At 42.2% G+C, this 16,868-nt stretch overlaps 1 protein-coding gene across 1 annotated transcript in view; it reads left to right on the top strand.

Annotated features, from left to right (window-relative positions):
- Naa35 (N-alpha-acetyltransferase 35) overlaps nt 1-16,868 on the top strand; it is a 150,286-nt gene that overhangs the window by 81,501 nt on the left and 51,917 nt on the right. Inside the window, exons 9-10 of the mRNA XM_071695047.1 lie at nt 519-659; nt 14,991-15,169. Coding sequence (XP_071551148.1) covers nt 519-659; nt 14,991-15,169 — 320 coding nt within the window. The remainder of the gene's footprint in view (nt 1-518; nt 660-14,990; nt 15,170-16,868) is intronic.

Raw genomic sequence — 16,868 nt, 5'->3', positions numbered from 1 at the left:
ATAGGTATGTATGTATATTTGCCTGTGTGGACGTGTATGTATATACATGTGTATGTGGGTAAGTTGGGCCATTCCTTTGTCTGTTTCCTTGCGCTATCTCGCTAACACTGGAGACAGTGACAGTGTTAAAAAAAAAAAGTATATATGCTTGTATTGGCATTTATGTATATATAAGTGTATATGAGTGAATGGGCCATTCTTTGTTTCTTTCCTGGCACTACCTTGCTAGCTCGGGAAAGGGCGATCAAGTACGAAATAAAAGAATATGTTTATAATTAAGGAAGTTTATCAAGCATGGCCACTTGAGTCAGGCTTAGAAAGGTTTCTTTGTATTCAATGATCAGAAGATGAAATTTACCATGATTTCAGTGATCATATTGCTACGCTGCATTACTTTGATGTCACTGGTACTTATGGGGTAAAGACTTCCTGTATTTTATGGAAGCTTAAGTTTTAGATATATAATTTGCATTTTTTATTTTCATTTTGACTTAAGTTTAATTGGCTTCTACTTTCAGGCCAAAGATTATGTGGATTCCTTCTTCAATCGCTGTGTACGACCATTTGAGCAGTTGATCCAAACCTGTGGACACAACAGAGCCCGCCAGCGGGACAAAGTGGCTCATCTGTTGGAAGAATTTGCGATGTTGCAGGATGAAGTATGACTACAGTAATTTAACGTTTTAATAGATGAATTACATTAGACCTCAGGACTGCCTTGCCATTGCTGTTGGATTAGAATGATGTTCTGACTTTTCTTGGATAGACTAAGACCTCATTTTTACCTATGAATGGTTGACTTTTTCACCAAAATCCACATTAATGCTCTAAAGAGTAGTCTTGTATAAGCTCAGCAGTCAGACTGACATGATTCATTATCTGATGAACATTTTCATGCTGTTTCATAAGATACCATTGTAAAATATTCCCAAGACTCCATACATGAATGCTTCTCAAAAAAATATACCTCATTACAGTTGAGGATCTTTCAGAGTCACAGGATGTTTCTACTAACATGCATGGTAGAGTAAAACATAGTTCAGACTATTTTATATTGAGTGGAAAAGATATGGATAGTATAGGGAATTGAAGAACGTACATTTTGATCGAGTAAGTAATGAAAGGGTAAGAGATATGTGTGATAATGAAAAGAGTGTAATTGAGAGAGCAGAAGAGGGTGTGTTGAAATGGTTTGGACATTTGGAGAGAAGGAGTGAGGAACGGTTGACAAAGAGGATATATGTGTCAGAGGTGGAGGGAACAAGGAGAAGCATGAGACCAAATTGGAGGTGGAAGAAGAGAGTAAAAATGATTTTAGTGATCAGGACCTGAACATGCAGGAGGATGAGAGGCATGCAAAGAATAGTGAATTGGAACAATGTGGTATTCCTTGGTTGATGTGCTGTCATTGGACTGAACCAGGGCATGTGAAACGTCTGAGGTAAACCATGGAAAGGTCTGTGGGGCCTGGATGTGGATGGGAGTTGTGGTTTTGTTGCATTACACATGACAGCTAGAGACTGAGTGTGAATGACTGTGGCCTTTTTTGTCTGTTTTCCCGGTGCTACCTTGCTGATGCAGGGGGTGGCGATACTGTTTCCTGTGATGTGGGGTGGCACCAGAAATGGATGAAAGCAAGCAAGTATGGATATGTACATGTGTATATATGTATATGTCTGTGCATGTGTATATTTTATTACTTTTTTATTATACTTTGTAGCTGTCTCCCGCATTTGCAAGGTAGCACAAGGAAACAGATGAAAGAATGGCCCAACCCTTACACATACACATGTATATACATACACGTCCACACACGCACACATACATACCTATACATTTCAACATATACATATATATACATATACAGACAAAATGCTTATATACACATGTACATAATTCATATTTTCTGCCTTTATTCATTCCCATCGCCACCCCACCACACATGAAATGACAACCCCCTCCCCCCACACGTGTGGGAGGTAGCACTAGGAAAGGACAACAAAGGCCACATTCGTTCACACTCAGTCTCTAGCTGTCTTGTATAATGCACCGAAACCACAGCTCCCTTTCCACATCCAGGCCCCACGAACTTTCCATGGTTTACCCCAGACGCTTCACATGCCCTGGTTCAATCCATTGACAGCACGTCGATCGTGTTATACCACATCATTCCAATTCACTCTATTCCTTGCATGCCTTTCACTCTCCTGTATGTTCAGGCCTTCATCACTCAAAATCTTTTTCACTCCATCCTTCCACCTCCAATTTGGTCTCCCACTTCTCTTCCTTCCCTCCACCTCTGACACATATATCCTCTTTGTCAATCTTTCCTCACTCATTCTCTACATGTGACCAAACCATTTCAATACACCCTCCTCTGCTCTCTCAGCCACACTCTTTTTTATTACCACACATCTCTCTTACCCTATTATTACTTACTCGATCAAACCACGTCTCACCACATATTGTCCTCAAACATCTAATTTTCAATACACCCGCCCTCCTCCGCTCAACCCTATTTATAGCCCATGCCTCACAACCATATAACATTGTTGGAACCACTATTCCTTCAAACTTACCCATTTTTGCTTTCCGAGGTAATGTTCTCGTCTTCCACACATTCTTCAATGTTCCCAGAACTTTTGCCCCATCTCCCACCCTGTGACTCACTTCCGCTTCCATGGTTCCATCCGCTGCCAAATCCACGCCCAGATATCTAAAACACTTCACTTCCTCCAGTTTTTCTCCATTCAAGCTTACCTACCAATTGACTTGTCCCTCAACCCTACTGTACCTAATAACCTTGCTCTTTTTCACATTTACTCTCAGCTTTCTTCTTCCATACACTTTACCAAACTCAGTCACCAGCTTCTGCAGTTTCTCACGTGAAACAGCCACCAGCGCTGTATCATCAGCGAAGAATAACTGACTCACTTCCCAAGCTCTCTCATCCACAACAGACTGCATACTTGCCCCTCTCTCCAAAACTCTTGCATTCACCTCCCTAACAACCCCATCTATAAACAGATTAAACAAACATGGAGTCATCATGCACCCTTGCCGCAAGCCGAAATTCACTGAGAACCAATCACTTTCCTCTTTTCCTACTCATACTCATTCCTTACATCCTCGATAAAAACTTTTCACTGCTTCTAGCAACTTGCCTCCCACACCATATACGTTTAATACCTTCTACAGAGCATCTCTATCAACTCCATCATATGCCTCCTCCAGATCCCTAAATTATTTATTTATTTATTTATTTTGCTTTGTCGTTGTCTCCTGTGGCTGCGAGGTAGTGCAAGGAAACAGACAAAAGAAATGGCCCAACCCACCCCCACACACATGCACACACACACACGTCCACACACGCAAACATACGCACCCACACATCCCAACGTACACACATATATACACACACAGACACAGAGATATACACACATGCACACAATTCACACTATCTGCCCCTACTCACCCCCATTGCCACCCCGCAACACACACAGAAGAACATCCCACTCCCCCCTCATGTGCGCGAGGCAGTGCCAGGAAAAGAAAACAAAGGCCCCATCCGCTCGCACTCAGTCTCCAGCTGTCATGCAATAATGCCCGAAACCACAGCTCCCTTTCCACATCCAGGCCCCACAGAGCATTCCATGGTTTACCCCAGACGCTTCACATGTCCTGATTCAATCGATTGACAGCACAATCTCATGTTTACCAAATGGCGTCCTAGCTTCGTCTCTTCGCTGTATATCAACTGACTGTTATATTCCTCTCTTGTGTCTCCCCTGATGATGTGATTATTACACGAAAGTGCACTTGGGAACTTTTCGTGTTTCATTTTCTCTGTGGACTCATAGGAATATATATATATATATATATATATATATATATATATATATATATATATATATATATATATATATATATATATATATATATATATTTCTTTCTTCTTTCAAAACTATTCGCCATTTCCCGCATTAGCGAGGTTGCGTTAAGAACAGAGGACTGGGCCTTTGAGGGAATACCCTCACCTGGGCGAATTCTCTGTTCCTTCTTTTGGAAAAAAAAAAAAAAAAAAAAAAAAAGAGAGGGGAGGATTTCCAGCCCCCCGCTCCCTCCCCTTTTAGTCGCCTTCTACGACACGCAGGGAATACGTGGGAAGTATTCTTTCTCCCCTATCCCCAGGGATAATATATATATATATATATATATATATATATATATATATATATATATATATATATATATATATATGTGTGTGTGTATCTGGTCTCCCACATCGCAATATATATATATATATATATATATATATATATATATATATATATATATATATATATATATATATATATTTTTTTTTTTTTTTTCTTTCTTTTTTTTTATATACTTTGTCGCTGTCTCCCGCGTTTGCGAGGTAGCGCAAGGAAACAGACGAAAGAAATGGCCCAACCCCCCCCATACACATGCATATACACACGTCCACACACGCAAATACACATACCTACACAGCTTTCCATGGTTTACCCCAGACGCTTCACATGCCTTGATTCAATCCACTGACAGCACGTCAACCCCGATATACCACATCGCTCCAATTCACTCTATTCCTTGCCCTCCTTTCACCCTCCTGCATGTTCAGGCCCCGATCACACAAAATCTTTTTCACTCCATCTTTCCACCTCCAATTTGGTCTCCCTCTTCTCCTTGCTCCCTCCACCTCCGACACATATATCCTCTTGGTCAATCTTTCCTCACTCATCCTCTCCATGTGCCCAAACCACTTCAAAACACCCTCTTCTGCTCTCTCAACCACGCTCTTTTTATTTCCACACATCTCTCTTACCCTTACGTTACTCACTCGATCAAACCACCTCACACCACACATTGTCCTCAAACATCTCATTTCCAGCACATCCATCCTCCTGCGCACAACTGTATCCATAGCCCACGCCTCGCAACCATACAACATTGTTGGAACCACTATTCCTTCAAACATACCCATTTTTGCTTTCCGAGATAATGTTCTCGACTTCCACACGTTCTTCAAGGCCCCCAGAATTTTCGCCCCCTCCCCCACCCTATGATCCACTTCCGCTTCCATGGTTCCATCCGCTGCCAGATCCACTCCTAGATATCTAAAACACTTCACTTCCTCCAGTTTTTCTCCATTCAAACTCACCTCCCAGTTGACTTGACCCTCAACCCTACTGTACCTAATAACCTTGCTCTTATTCACATTTACTCTTAACTTTCTTCTTTCACACACTTTACCAAACTCAGTCACCAGCTTCTGCAGTTTCTCACATGAATCAGCCACCAGCGCTGTATCATCAGCGAACAACAACTGACTCACTTCCCAAGCTCTCTCATCCCCAACAGACTTCATACTTGCCCCTCTTTCCAAAACTCTTGCATTTACCTCCCTAACAACCCCATCCATAAACAAATTAAACAACCATGGAGACATCACACACCCCTGCCGCAAACCTACATTCACTGAGAACCAATCACTTTCCTCTCTTCCTACACGTACACATGCCTTACATCCTCGATAAAAACTTTTCACTGCTTCTAACAACTTTCCTCCCACACCATATATTCTTAATACCTTCCACAGAGCATCTCTATCAACTCTATCATATGCCTTCTCCAGGCCCATAAATGCTACATACAAATCCATTTGCTTTTCTAAGTATTTCTCACATACATTCTCCAAAGCAAACACCTGATCCACACATCCTCTACCACTTCTGAAACCACACTGCTCTTCCCCAATCTGATGCTTTGTACATGCCTTCACCCTCTCAATCAATACCCTCCCATATAATTTACCAGGAATACTCAACAAACTTATACCTCTGTAATTTGAGCACTCACTCTTATCCCCTATGCCTTTGTACAATGGCACTATGCACGCATTCCGCCAATCCTCAGGCACCTCACCATGAGTCATACATACATTAAATAACCTCGCCAACCAGTCAACAATATAGTCACCCCCTTTTTTAATAGATTCCACTGCAATACCATCCAAACCTGCTGCCTTGCCGGCTTTCATCTTCCGCAAAGCTTTTACTGCCTCTTCTCTGTTTACCAAATCATTTTCCCTAACCCTCTCACTTTGCACACCACCTCGACCAAAACACCCTATATCTGCCACTCTATCATCAAACACATTCAACATATCTTCAAAATGCTCACTCCATCTTCTCACATCACCACTACTTGTTATTACCTCCCCATTAGCGCCCTTCACTGAAGTTCCCATTTGCTCCCTTGTCTTACGCACTTTATTTACCTCCCACAATTGCGAGGTAGCGCAAGGAAACAGACGAAAGAAATGGCCCAACCCCCCCCCCATACACATATATGCATACGTCCCCCATATATGCATACGTCCACACACGCAAATATACATACCTACACAGCTTTCCATGGTTTACCCCAGACGCTTCACATGCCCTGCTTCAATCCACTGACAGCACGTCAACCCCGGTATACCACATCGCTCCAATTCACTCTATTCCTTGCCCTCCTTTCACCCTCCTGCATGTTCAGGCCCCGATCACACAAAATCTTTTTCACTCCATCTTTCCACCTCCAATTTGGTCTCCCTCTTCTCCTTGTTCCCTCCACCTCCGACACATATATCCTCTTGGTCAATCTTTCCTCACTCATCCTCTCCATGTGCCCAAACCACTTCAAAACACCCTCTTCTGCTCTCTCAACCACGCTCTTTTTATTTCCACACATCTCTCTTACCCTTACGTTACTCACTCGATCAAACCACCTCACACCACACATTGTCCTCAAACATCTCATTTCCAGCACATCCATCCTCCTGCGCACAACTGTATCCATAGCCCACGCCTCGCAACCATACAACATTGTTGGAACCACTATTCCTTCAAACATACCCATTTTTGCTTTCCGAGATAATGTTCTCGACTTCCACACATTCTTCAAGGCTCCCAGAATTTTCGCCCCCTCCCCCACCCTATGATCCACTTCCGCTTCCATGGTTCCATCCGGTGCCAGATCCACTCCCAGATATCTAAAACACTTCACTTCCTCCAGTTTTTCTCCATTCAAACTTACCTCCCAATTGACTTGACCCTCAACCCTACTGTACCTAATAACCTTGCTCTTATTCACATTTACTCTTAACTTTCTTCTTTCACACACTTTACCAAACTCAGTCACCAGCTTCTGCAGTTTCTCACATGAATCAGCCACCAGCGCTGTATCATCAGCGAACAACAACTGACTCACTTCCCAAGCTCTCTCATCCTCAACAGACTTCATACTTGCCCCTCTTTCCAAAACTCTTGCATTCACCTCCCTAACAACCCCATCCATAAACAAATTAAACAACCATGGAGACATCACACACCCCTGCCGCAAACCTACATTCACTGAGAACCAATCACTTTCCTCTCTTCCTACACGTACACATGCCTTATATCCTCGATAAAAACTTTTCACTGCTTCTAACAACTTGCCTCCCACACCATATATTCTTAATACCTTCCACAGAGCTTGTGGCATGAGAAGAGTGGGAGGTGGGCTAATTAGAAAGGGTAGTGAGTGGTGGGATGAAGAAGTAAGATTATTAGTGAAAGAGAAGAGAGAGGCATTTGGACAATTTTTGCAGGGAAAAAATGCAATTGAGTGGGAGATGTATAAAAGAAAGAGACAGGAGGTCAAGGGAAAGGTGCAAGAGGTGAATAAGAGGGCAAATGAGAGTTGGGGTGAGAGAGTATCATTAAATTTTAGGGAGAATAAAAAGATGTTCTGGAAGGAGGTAAATAAAGTGCGTAAGACAAGGGAGCAAATGGGAATTTCAGTGAAGGGCGCAAATGGGGAGGTGATAACAAGTAGTGGTGATGTGAGAAGGAGATGGAGTGAGTATTTTGAAGGTTTGTTGAATGTGTTTGATGGTAGAGTGGCAGATATAGGGTGTTTTGGTCGAGGTGGTGTGCAAAGTGAGAGGGTTAGGGAAAATGATTTGGTAAACAGAGAAGAGGTAGTAAAAGCTTTGCGGAAGATGAAAGCCGGCAAGGCAGCAGGTTTGGATGGTATTGCAGTGGAATTCATTAAAAAAGGGGGTGACTGTATTGTTGACTGGTTGGTAAGGTTATTTAATGTATATATGACTCATGGTGAGGTGCCTGAGGATTGGCGGAATGCGTGCATAGTGCCATTGTACAAAGGCAAAGGGGATAAGAGTGAGTGCTGAAATTACAGAGGTATAAGTTTGTTGAGTATTCCAGGTAAATTATATGGGAGGGTATGTTCAGTGTTCAGTGTTGTAAATGGAAATGGTGAAGAGCTTGTAGATTTATGTGCTGAAAAAGGACTGATGATTGGGAATACCTGGTTTAAAAAGCGAGATATACATAAGTATACTTATGTAAGTAGGAGAGATGGCCAGAGAGCGTTATTGGATTACGTGTTAATTGACAGGCGCGCGAAAGAGAGACTTTTGGATGTTAATGTGGTGAGAGGTGCAACTGGAGGGATGTCTGATCATTAACTTGTGGAGGCAAAGGTGAAGATTTGTATGGGTTTTCAGAAAAGAAGAGTGAATGTTGGGGTGAAGAGGGTGGTGAGAGTAAGTGAGCTTGGGAAGGAGACTTGTGTGAGGAAGTACCAGGAGAGACTGAGTACAGAATGGAAAAAGGTGAGAACAATGGAAGTAAGGGGAGTGGGGGAAGAATGGGATGTATTTAGGGAATCAGTGATGGATTGCGCAAAAGATGCTTGTGGCATGAGAAGAGTGGGAGGTGGGTTGATTAGAAAGGGTAGTGAGTGGTGGGATGAAGAAGTAAGAGTATTAGTGAAAGAGAAGAGAGAGGCATTTGGACGATTTTTGCAGGGAAAAAATGAAATTGAGTGGGAGACGTATAAAAGAAAGAGACAGGAGGTCAAGAGAAAGGGGCAAGAGGTGAAAAGAAGGGGAAATGAGAGTTGGGGTGAGAGAGTATCATTAAATTTTAGGGAGAATAAAAAGATGTTCTGGAAGGAGGTAAATAAAGTGCGTAAGACAAGGGAGCAAATGGGAACTTCAGTGAAGGGCGCAAATGGGGAGGTGATAACAAGTAGTGGTGATGTGAGAAGGAGATGGAGTGAGTATTTTGAAGGTTTGTTGAATGTGTTTGATGATAGAGTGGCAGATATAGGGTGTTTTGGTCGAGGTGGTGTGCAAAGTGCGAGGGTTAGGGAAAATGAGTTGGTAAACAGAGAAGAGGTAGTAAAAGCTTTGCGGAAGATGAAAGCCGGCAAGGCAGCAGGTTTAGATGGTATTGCAGTGGAATTTATTAAAAAAGGGGGTGACTGTATTGTTGACTGGTTGGTAAGGTTATTTAATGTATGTATGACTCATGGTGAGGTGCCTGAGGATTGGCGGAATGCGTGCATAGTGCCATTGTACAAAGGCAAAGGGGATAAGAGTGAGTGCTCAAATTACAGAGGTATAAGTTTGTTGAGAGTTCGGGTGAGAGAGTATCATTAAATTTTAGGGAGAATAAAAAGATGTTCTGGAAGGAGGTAAATAAAGTGCGTAAGACAAGTGAGCAAATGGGAACTTCAGTGAAGGGCGCAAATGGGGAGGTGATAACAAGTAGTGGTGATGTGAGAAGGAGATGGAGTGAGTATTTTGAAGGTTTGTTGAATGTGTTTGATGATAGAGTGGCAGATATAGGGTGTTTTGGTCGAGGTGGTGTGCAAAGTGAGAGGGTTAGGGAAAATGATTTGGTAAACAGAGAAGAGGTAGTGAAAGCTTTGCGGAAGATGAAAGCCGGCAAGGCAGCAGGTTTGGATGGTATTGCAGTGGAATTTATTAAAAAAGGGGGTGACTGTATTGTTGACTGGTTGGTAAGGTTATTTAATGTATGTATGACTCATGGTGAGGTGCCTGAGGATTGGCGGAATGCGTGCATAGTGCCATTGTACAAAGGCAAAGGGGATAAGAGTGAGTGCTCAAATTACAGAGGTATAAGTTTGTTGAGTATTCCTGGTAAATTATATGGGAGGGTATTGATTGAGAGGGTGAAGGCATGTACAGAGCATCAGATTGGGGAAGAGCAGTGTGGTTTCAGAAGTGGTAGAGGATGTGTGGATCAGGTGTTTGCTTTGAAGAATGTATGTGAGAAATACTTAGAAAAGCAAATGGATTTGTATGTAGCATTTATGGATCTGGAGAAGGCATATGATAGAGTTGATAGAGATGCTCTGTGGAAGGTATTAAGAATATATGGTGTGGGAGGAAAGTTGTTAGAAGCAGTGAAAAGTTTTTATCGAGGATGTAAGGCATGTGTACGTGTAGGAAGAGAGGAAAGTGATTGGTTCTCAGTGAATGTAGGTTTGCGGCAGGGGTGTGTGATGTCTCCATGGTTGTTTAATTTGTTTATGGATGGGGTTGTTAGGGAGGTAAATGCAAGAGTTTTGGAAAGAGGGGCAAGTATGAAGTCTGTTGGGGATGAGAGAGCTTGGGAAGTGAGTCAGTTGTTGTTCGCTGATGATACAGCGCTGGTGGCTGATTCATGTGAGAAACTGCAGAAGCTGGTGACTGAGTTTGGTAAAGTGTGTGGAAGAAGAAAGTTAAGAGTAAATGTGAATAAGAGGAAGGTTATTAGGTACAGTAGGGTTGAGGGTCAAGTCAATTGGGAGGTGAGTTTGAATGGAGAAAAACTGGAGGAAGTGAAGTGTTTTAGATATCTGGGAGTGGATCTGGCAGCGGATGGAACCATGGAAGCGGAAGTGGATCATAGGGTGGGGGAGGGGGCGAAAATTCTGGGAGCCTTGAAGAATGTGTGGAAGTCGAGAACATTATCTCGGAAAGCAAAAATGGGTATGTTTGAAGGAATAGTGGTTCCAACAATGTTGTATGGTTGCGAGGCGTGGGCTATGGTTAGAGTGGTGCGCAGGAGGATGGATGTGCTGGAAATGAGATGTTTGAGGACAATGTGTGGTGTGAGGTGGTTTGATCGAGTGAGTAACGTAAGGGTAAGAGTGATGTGTGGAAATCAAAAGAGCGTGGTTGAGAGAGCAGAAGAGGGTGTTTTGAAGTGGTTTGGGCACATGGAGAGGATGAGTGAGGAAAGATTGACCAAGAGGATATATGTGTCGGAGGTGGAGGGAAGAAGGAGAAGAGGGAGACCAAATTGGAGGTGGAAAGATGGAGTGAAAAAGATTTTGTGTGATCGGGGCCTGAACATGCAGGAGGGTGAAAGGAGGGCAAGGAATAGAGTGAATTGGAGCGATGTGGTATACCAGGGTTGACGTGCTGTCAGTGGATTGAATCAGGGCATGTGAAGTGTCTGGGGTAAGCCATGGAAAGCTGTGTTGGTATGTATATTTGCGTGTGTGGACGTATGTATATACATGTGTATGGGGGGGGTTGGGCCATTTCTTTCGTCTGTTTCCTTGCGCTACCTCGCAAACACGGGAGACAGCAACAAAGTATAAAAAAAAAAAAAAAAAAAAATTGTTGCGTATTCCTGGCAAATTATATGGGAGGGTATTGATTGAGAGGGTGAAGGCATGTACAGAGCATCAGATTGGGGAAGAGCAGTGTGGTTTCAGAAGTGGTAGAGGATGTGTGGATCAGGTGTTTGCTTTGGAGAATGTATGTGAGAAATACTTAGAAAAGCAATTGGATTTGTATGTAGCATTTATGGATCTGGAGAAGGCATATGATAGAGTTGATAGAGATGCCCTGTGGAAGGTATTAAGAATATATGGTGTGGGAGGCAAGTTGTTAGAAGCAGTGAAAAGTTTTTATCGAGGATGTAAGGCATGTGTACGTGTAGGAAGAGAGGAAAGTGATTGGTTCTCAGTGAATGTAGGTTTGCGGCAGGGGTGTGTGATGTCTCCATGGTTGTTTGATTTGTTTATGGATGGGGTTGTTAGGGAGGTAAATGCAAGAGTTTTGGAAAGAGGGGCAAGTATGAAGTCTGTTGTGGATGAGAGACCTTGGGAAGTGAGTCAGTTGTTGTTCGCTGATGATACAGCGCTGGTGGCTGATTCATGTGAGAAACTGCAGAAGCTGGTGACTGAGTCTGGTAAAGTGTGTGAAAGAAGAAAGTTAAGAATAAATGTGAATAAGAGCAAGGTTATTAGGTACAGTAGGGTTGAGGGTCAATTCAATTGGGAGGTGAGTTTGAATGGAGAAAAACTGGAGGAAGTGAAGTGTTTTAGATATCTGGGAGTGGATCTGGCAGCGGATGGAACCATGGAAGCGGAAGTGGATCATAGGGTGGGGGAGGGGGCGAAAATTCTGGGAGCCTTGAAGAATGTGTGGAAGTCGAGAACATTATCTCGGAAAGCAAAAATTGGTATGTTTGAAGGAATAGTGGTTCCAACAATGTTGTATGGTTGCGAGGCGTGGACTATGGATAGAGTTGTGCGCAGGAGGATGGATGTGCTGGAAATGAGATGTTTGAGGACAATGTGTGGTGTGAGGTGGTTTGATCGAGTAAGTAACGTAAGGGTAAGAGAGATGTGTGGAAATAAAAAGAGCGTGGTTGAGAGAGCAGAAGAGGGTGTTTTGAAATGGTTTGGTCACATGGAGAGAATGAGTGAGGAAAGATTGACCAAGAGGATATATGTGTCGGAGGTGGAGGGAACGAGGAGAAGAGGGAGACCAAATTGGAGGTGGAAAGATGAAGTGAAAAAGATTTTGTGTGATCGGGGCCTGAACATGCAGGAGGGTGAAAGGAGGGCAAGGAATAGAGTGAATATGAGTGATATGGTATACCGGGGTTGACGTGCTGTCAGTGGATTGAATCAAGGCATGTGTATGGGGGTGGGTTGGGCCATTTCTTTCGTCTGTTTCCTTGCACTACCTCGGAAACGTGGGAGACAGCGACAAATATATATATATATATATATATATATATATATATATATATATATATATATATATATATATATATATATATTTAGAGCATCAGATTGGGGAAGAGCAGTGTGGTTTCAGAAGTGGTAGAGGATGTGTGGATCAGGTGTTTGCTTTGAAGAATGTATGTGAGAAATACTTAGAAAAGTAAATGGATTTGTATGTAGCATTTATGGATCTGGAGAAGGCATATGATAGAGTTGATAGAGATGCTCTGTGGAAGGTATTAAGAATATATGGTGTGGGAGGCAAGTTGTTAGAAGCAGTGAAAAGTTTTTATCGAGGATATAAGGCATGTGTACGTGTAGGAAGAGAGGAAAGTGATTGGTTCTCAGTGAATGTAGGTTTGCGGCAGGGGTGTGTGATGTCTCCATGGTTGTTTAATTTGTTTATGGATGGGGTTGTTAGGGAGGTGAATGCAAGAGTTTTGGAAAGAGGGGCAAGTATGAAGTCTGTTGTGGATGAGAGAGCTTGGGAAGTGAGTCAGTCGTTGTTTGCTAATGATACAGCGCTGGTGGCTGATTCATGTGAGATACTGCAGAAGCTGGTGACTGAGTTTGGTAAAGTGTGTGAAAGAAGAAAGTTAAGAGTAAATGTGAATAAGAGGAAGGTTATTAGGTACAGTAGGGTTGAGGGTCAAGTCAATTGGGAGGTATGTTTGAATGGAGAAAAACTGGAGGAAGTAAAGTGTTTTAGATATCTGGGAGTGGATCTGGCAGCGGATGGAACCATGGAAGCGGAAGTGGATCATAGGGTGGGGGAGGGGGCGAAAATTCTGGGAGCCTTGAAGAATGTGTGGAATTCGAGAACATTATCTCGGAAAGCAAAAATGGGTATGTTTGAAGGAATAGTGGTTCCAGCAATGTTGTATGGTTGCGAGGCGTGGGCTATGGATAGAGTTGTGCACAGGAGGATGGATGTGTTGGAAATGAGATGTTTGAGGACAATGTGTGGTGTGAGGTGGTTTGATCGAGTAAGTAACGTAAGGGTAAGAGAGATGTGTGGAAATAAAAAGAGCGTGGTTGAGAGAGCAGAAGAGGGTGTTTTGAAATGGTTTGGGCACATGGAGAGAATGAGTGAGGAAAGATTGACCAAGAGGATATATATGTCGGAGGTGGAGGATATGAGGAGAAGTGGGAGACGAAATTGGAGGTGGAAAGATGGAGTGAAAAAGATTTTGTGTGATCGGGGCCTGAACATGCAGGAGGGTGAAAGGAGGGCAAGGAATAGAGTGAATTGGATCGATGTGGTATACCGGGATTGACGTGCTGTCAGTGGATTGAATCAGGGCATATGAAGCGTCTGGGGTAAACCATGGAAAGCTGTGTAAGTATGTATATTTGCGTGTGTGGACGTATGTATATACATGTGTATGGGGGTGGGTTGGGCCATTTCTTTCGTCTGTTTCCTTGCCCTACCTCACAATGGTTACCCATTGCCATACCAAATTTTTGAGCATAATAATCTCCATTGAATTGAAATACATGGTCTTTTATAGACAGTTTTATCATTTCAATGAAGACAGACTTTGAAACAGGTAAATGAATATCATCCAAAACATCAAATGAATATTCTAAAAGGTCATCAACTGGAACTTTTGTGAAAAGTGAGGATACCAGTGGATAACCAGTGGATAACCAGTGGATTCCACCAGCAGATTGATGTTTTTATATGAGAATTGGGTAAGTGCCCAGTTGGTACCAACTTTGGCAGAGAGTGGGATGGTTACATCACCAAGCTGGGGTCACAGATTGGTTGAAGGCAGACCTGATACCAAGTGAGCAGGCTGCTGCCACAGGTATTGTAGCTTAGCATTAAGTTGAAGACAGAAAATTAGAGGGTCCTAACTATTAGGGAACCTTAGAATTTTATCGCAAGAAATGAAAAGTTTTTATTCTTCAAAACTTACATTTCTAACAGGTTTAGCAGTCAAGAAAGTTACTCTTTGATTAGGTTTTTGGGTGTTAGGTATGATCAATGATCATTTAAAGTTAACCATTCCAGATTTTTAAGTTTATATTTACATGATTTTGAGTCTGTTTTTCTGAATTATTGTAAGTGATTGGTTTTATCTTTTATCCAGGCAGATAAAGTTGATGCCTATCTTCATAATGTCTTGCTGAAAAGTGACCAACCAAGGCCACATTTGGCATACCTGGGTACCTGGATTCTGTACCACACTTTGAAGTTAATGATCAAGTACCTGCTTACAGGATTCACATTAGAGTTGTATGCTGTGCATGAATACCACTATGTCTACTGGTTAGTATCATTGCATCTTGAGTAACATCCTTGTATTTTTGTTTGATATGTCTATTGAATTATTCAGATCAAGTTTACCCTTTTGTAGGTCTGAGATAATTTGCCATACAGTCCAATCATTGCATAGTTTCACACTTCTCTATCCAGCACACTTACACATACACCTTCACTGTCTACCTCTTGTAACTCTGGTTTCCCCATTACCTTACTTTGATATTTTTTTTCGTTTTTCATACTCATTCTTCTCATTTTCCATCTTGTCATCTCTTCCATGTACTTCCTTAACCATCCAACCTATGTGCATAGGGCCAAACTATCTCAGTACTTTCAACCAGTCATCTCTTTACCTCCCCATATCATTTTTATGCTCTCATGTCGTACTCACTCCTGCTTTATTACTCCAGCTTATGGTAAGGGAATGTTCATTTACATAACTTGGACATTTGCTGTTATTTTTATAGCAGTTCATACCAGTAATTTCTGTACAGAATTGGAGTGGATGGTATTGCAGTTGTATATCTTTAGTAAAGTAAAGGGGTGACTGTGGAGTTAATAATTTTTTTAGGATCTTCACTGTATCTGTGGAGCATAGTGAGATGCCTGAGGACTGGCAGAATGCATGTATAGTGCCATGTATAAAGGGAAGAGGGAACAGAGATAGTATTCAAACTGCAGAGACATAAGTTTGTTGAGTGTACCTGGTAAATCGAGAGGATGAAGGAATGTACGAATATCAGATTGGGGAGGAACAGTTTGGTTTCAGAAGTGATAGAGGATGTTTGCATCAGATGTTTGCCTTAAAGAATGTGTATGAAAAATACTTAGAGAAACAGAATGATTTGTATGTGGCATTTATGGATCTGGAGAAAGCATATGATAGAGTTTATAGGAGATGCCTTGTCGAAGGTCTAAAGAGTATATGGTGTGTGAGGAAAGCTGCTATAAGTAGAAAAGCTTTTATCAAGGGTGTATGATGTGTTTATGAATAGGAAGAGTGGTGAGTGAGTGGTTCCAGGTGAAGATTGATCTACAGCAGAGATGTGTGATATCACCATAGTCGTTTGATTTGTCTATGGTTGGGGTCATTACCTGGGAAGGCAAAAATGGATATATGTGTAATGTGTAGTAGTCTCAACAATACAGTGTACACAAGGCATGGGATGTGTTGAGGAGGGTAGATGTGTTTGAAGTGAAAAATATGATGATGATGATATGTGGTGTGAGGTGGTTTGATCAGATAAGTAATAAAAGGGTAAGAGAGAAGTTTGGTAATGAAAAGAGTGAGGTTGAGAGACCTGAAGAGGGTGTGCTGAAATGGTGAGGACGTATGGAGAGAATGAGTGAGGAGAGGTTGGCAAAGAGGATGTCTGTGTCAGAAGTGGAGTGTGCAAGAAGTAGACCGAATTGGAGCTGGAAGGATAGAGTGAAAAAGATTTGATTGATCAAGGGCTGAATGTGCTGAAAGGTAAAGGCTTGCAAAGGATAGTGTGAATTGGAACAACGTGGTATACAGGGGTTGATGTCCTGTTAATAGACTGAACCAGAGCATGTGAAGCGGCCAGAGGAAACCACAGAAAGTTTCTTGGAGCCTGGTTGTGGATAGGGAGCCGTGAATTGGCACATTGCACATGACATCTAGAGAATAGATGAGTGAATGCAGCCATTTTTTGTTAGTAACACAAACATGGGAAATGGTGAA

This window comes from Panulirus ornatus, chromosome 4 (assembly GCF_036320965.1).
Source record: "Panulirus ornatus isolate Po-2019 chromosome 4, ASM3632096v1, whole genome shotgun sequence".
Lineage (NCBI taxonomy): Eukaryota > Metazoa > Arthropoda > Malacostraca > Decapoda > Palinuridae > Panulirus > Panulirus ornatus.
Note: the sequence above shows the minus strand (reverse complement) of the source record. Positions and strands in the feature narration are given on the sequence as shown.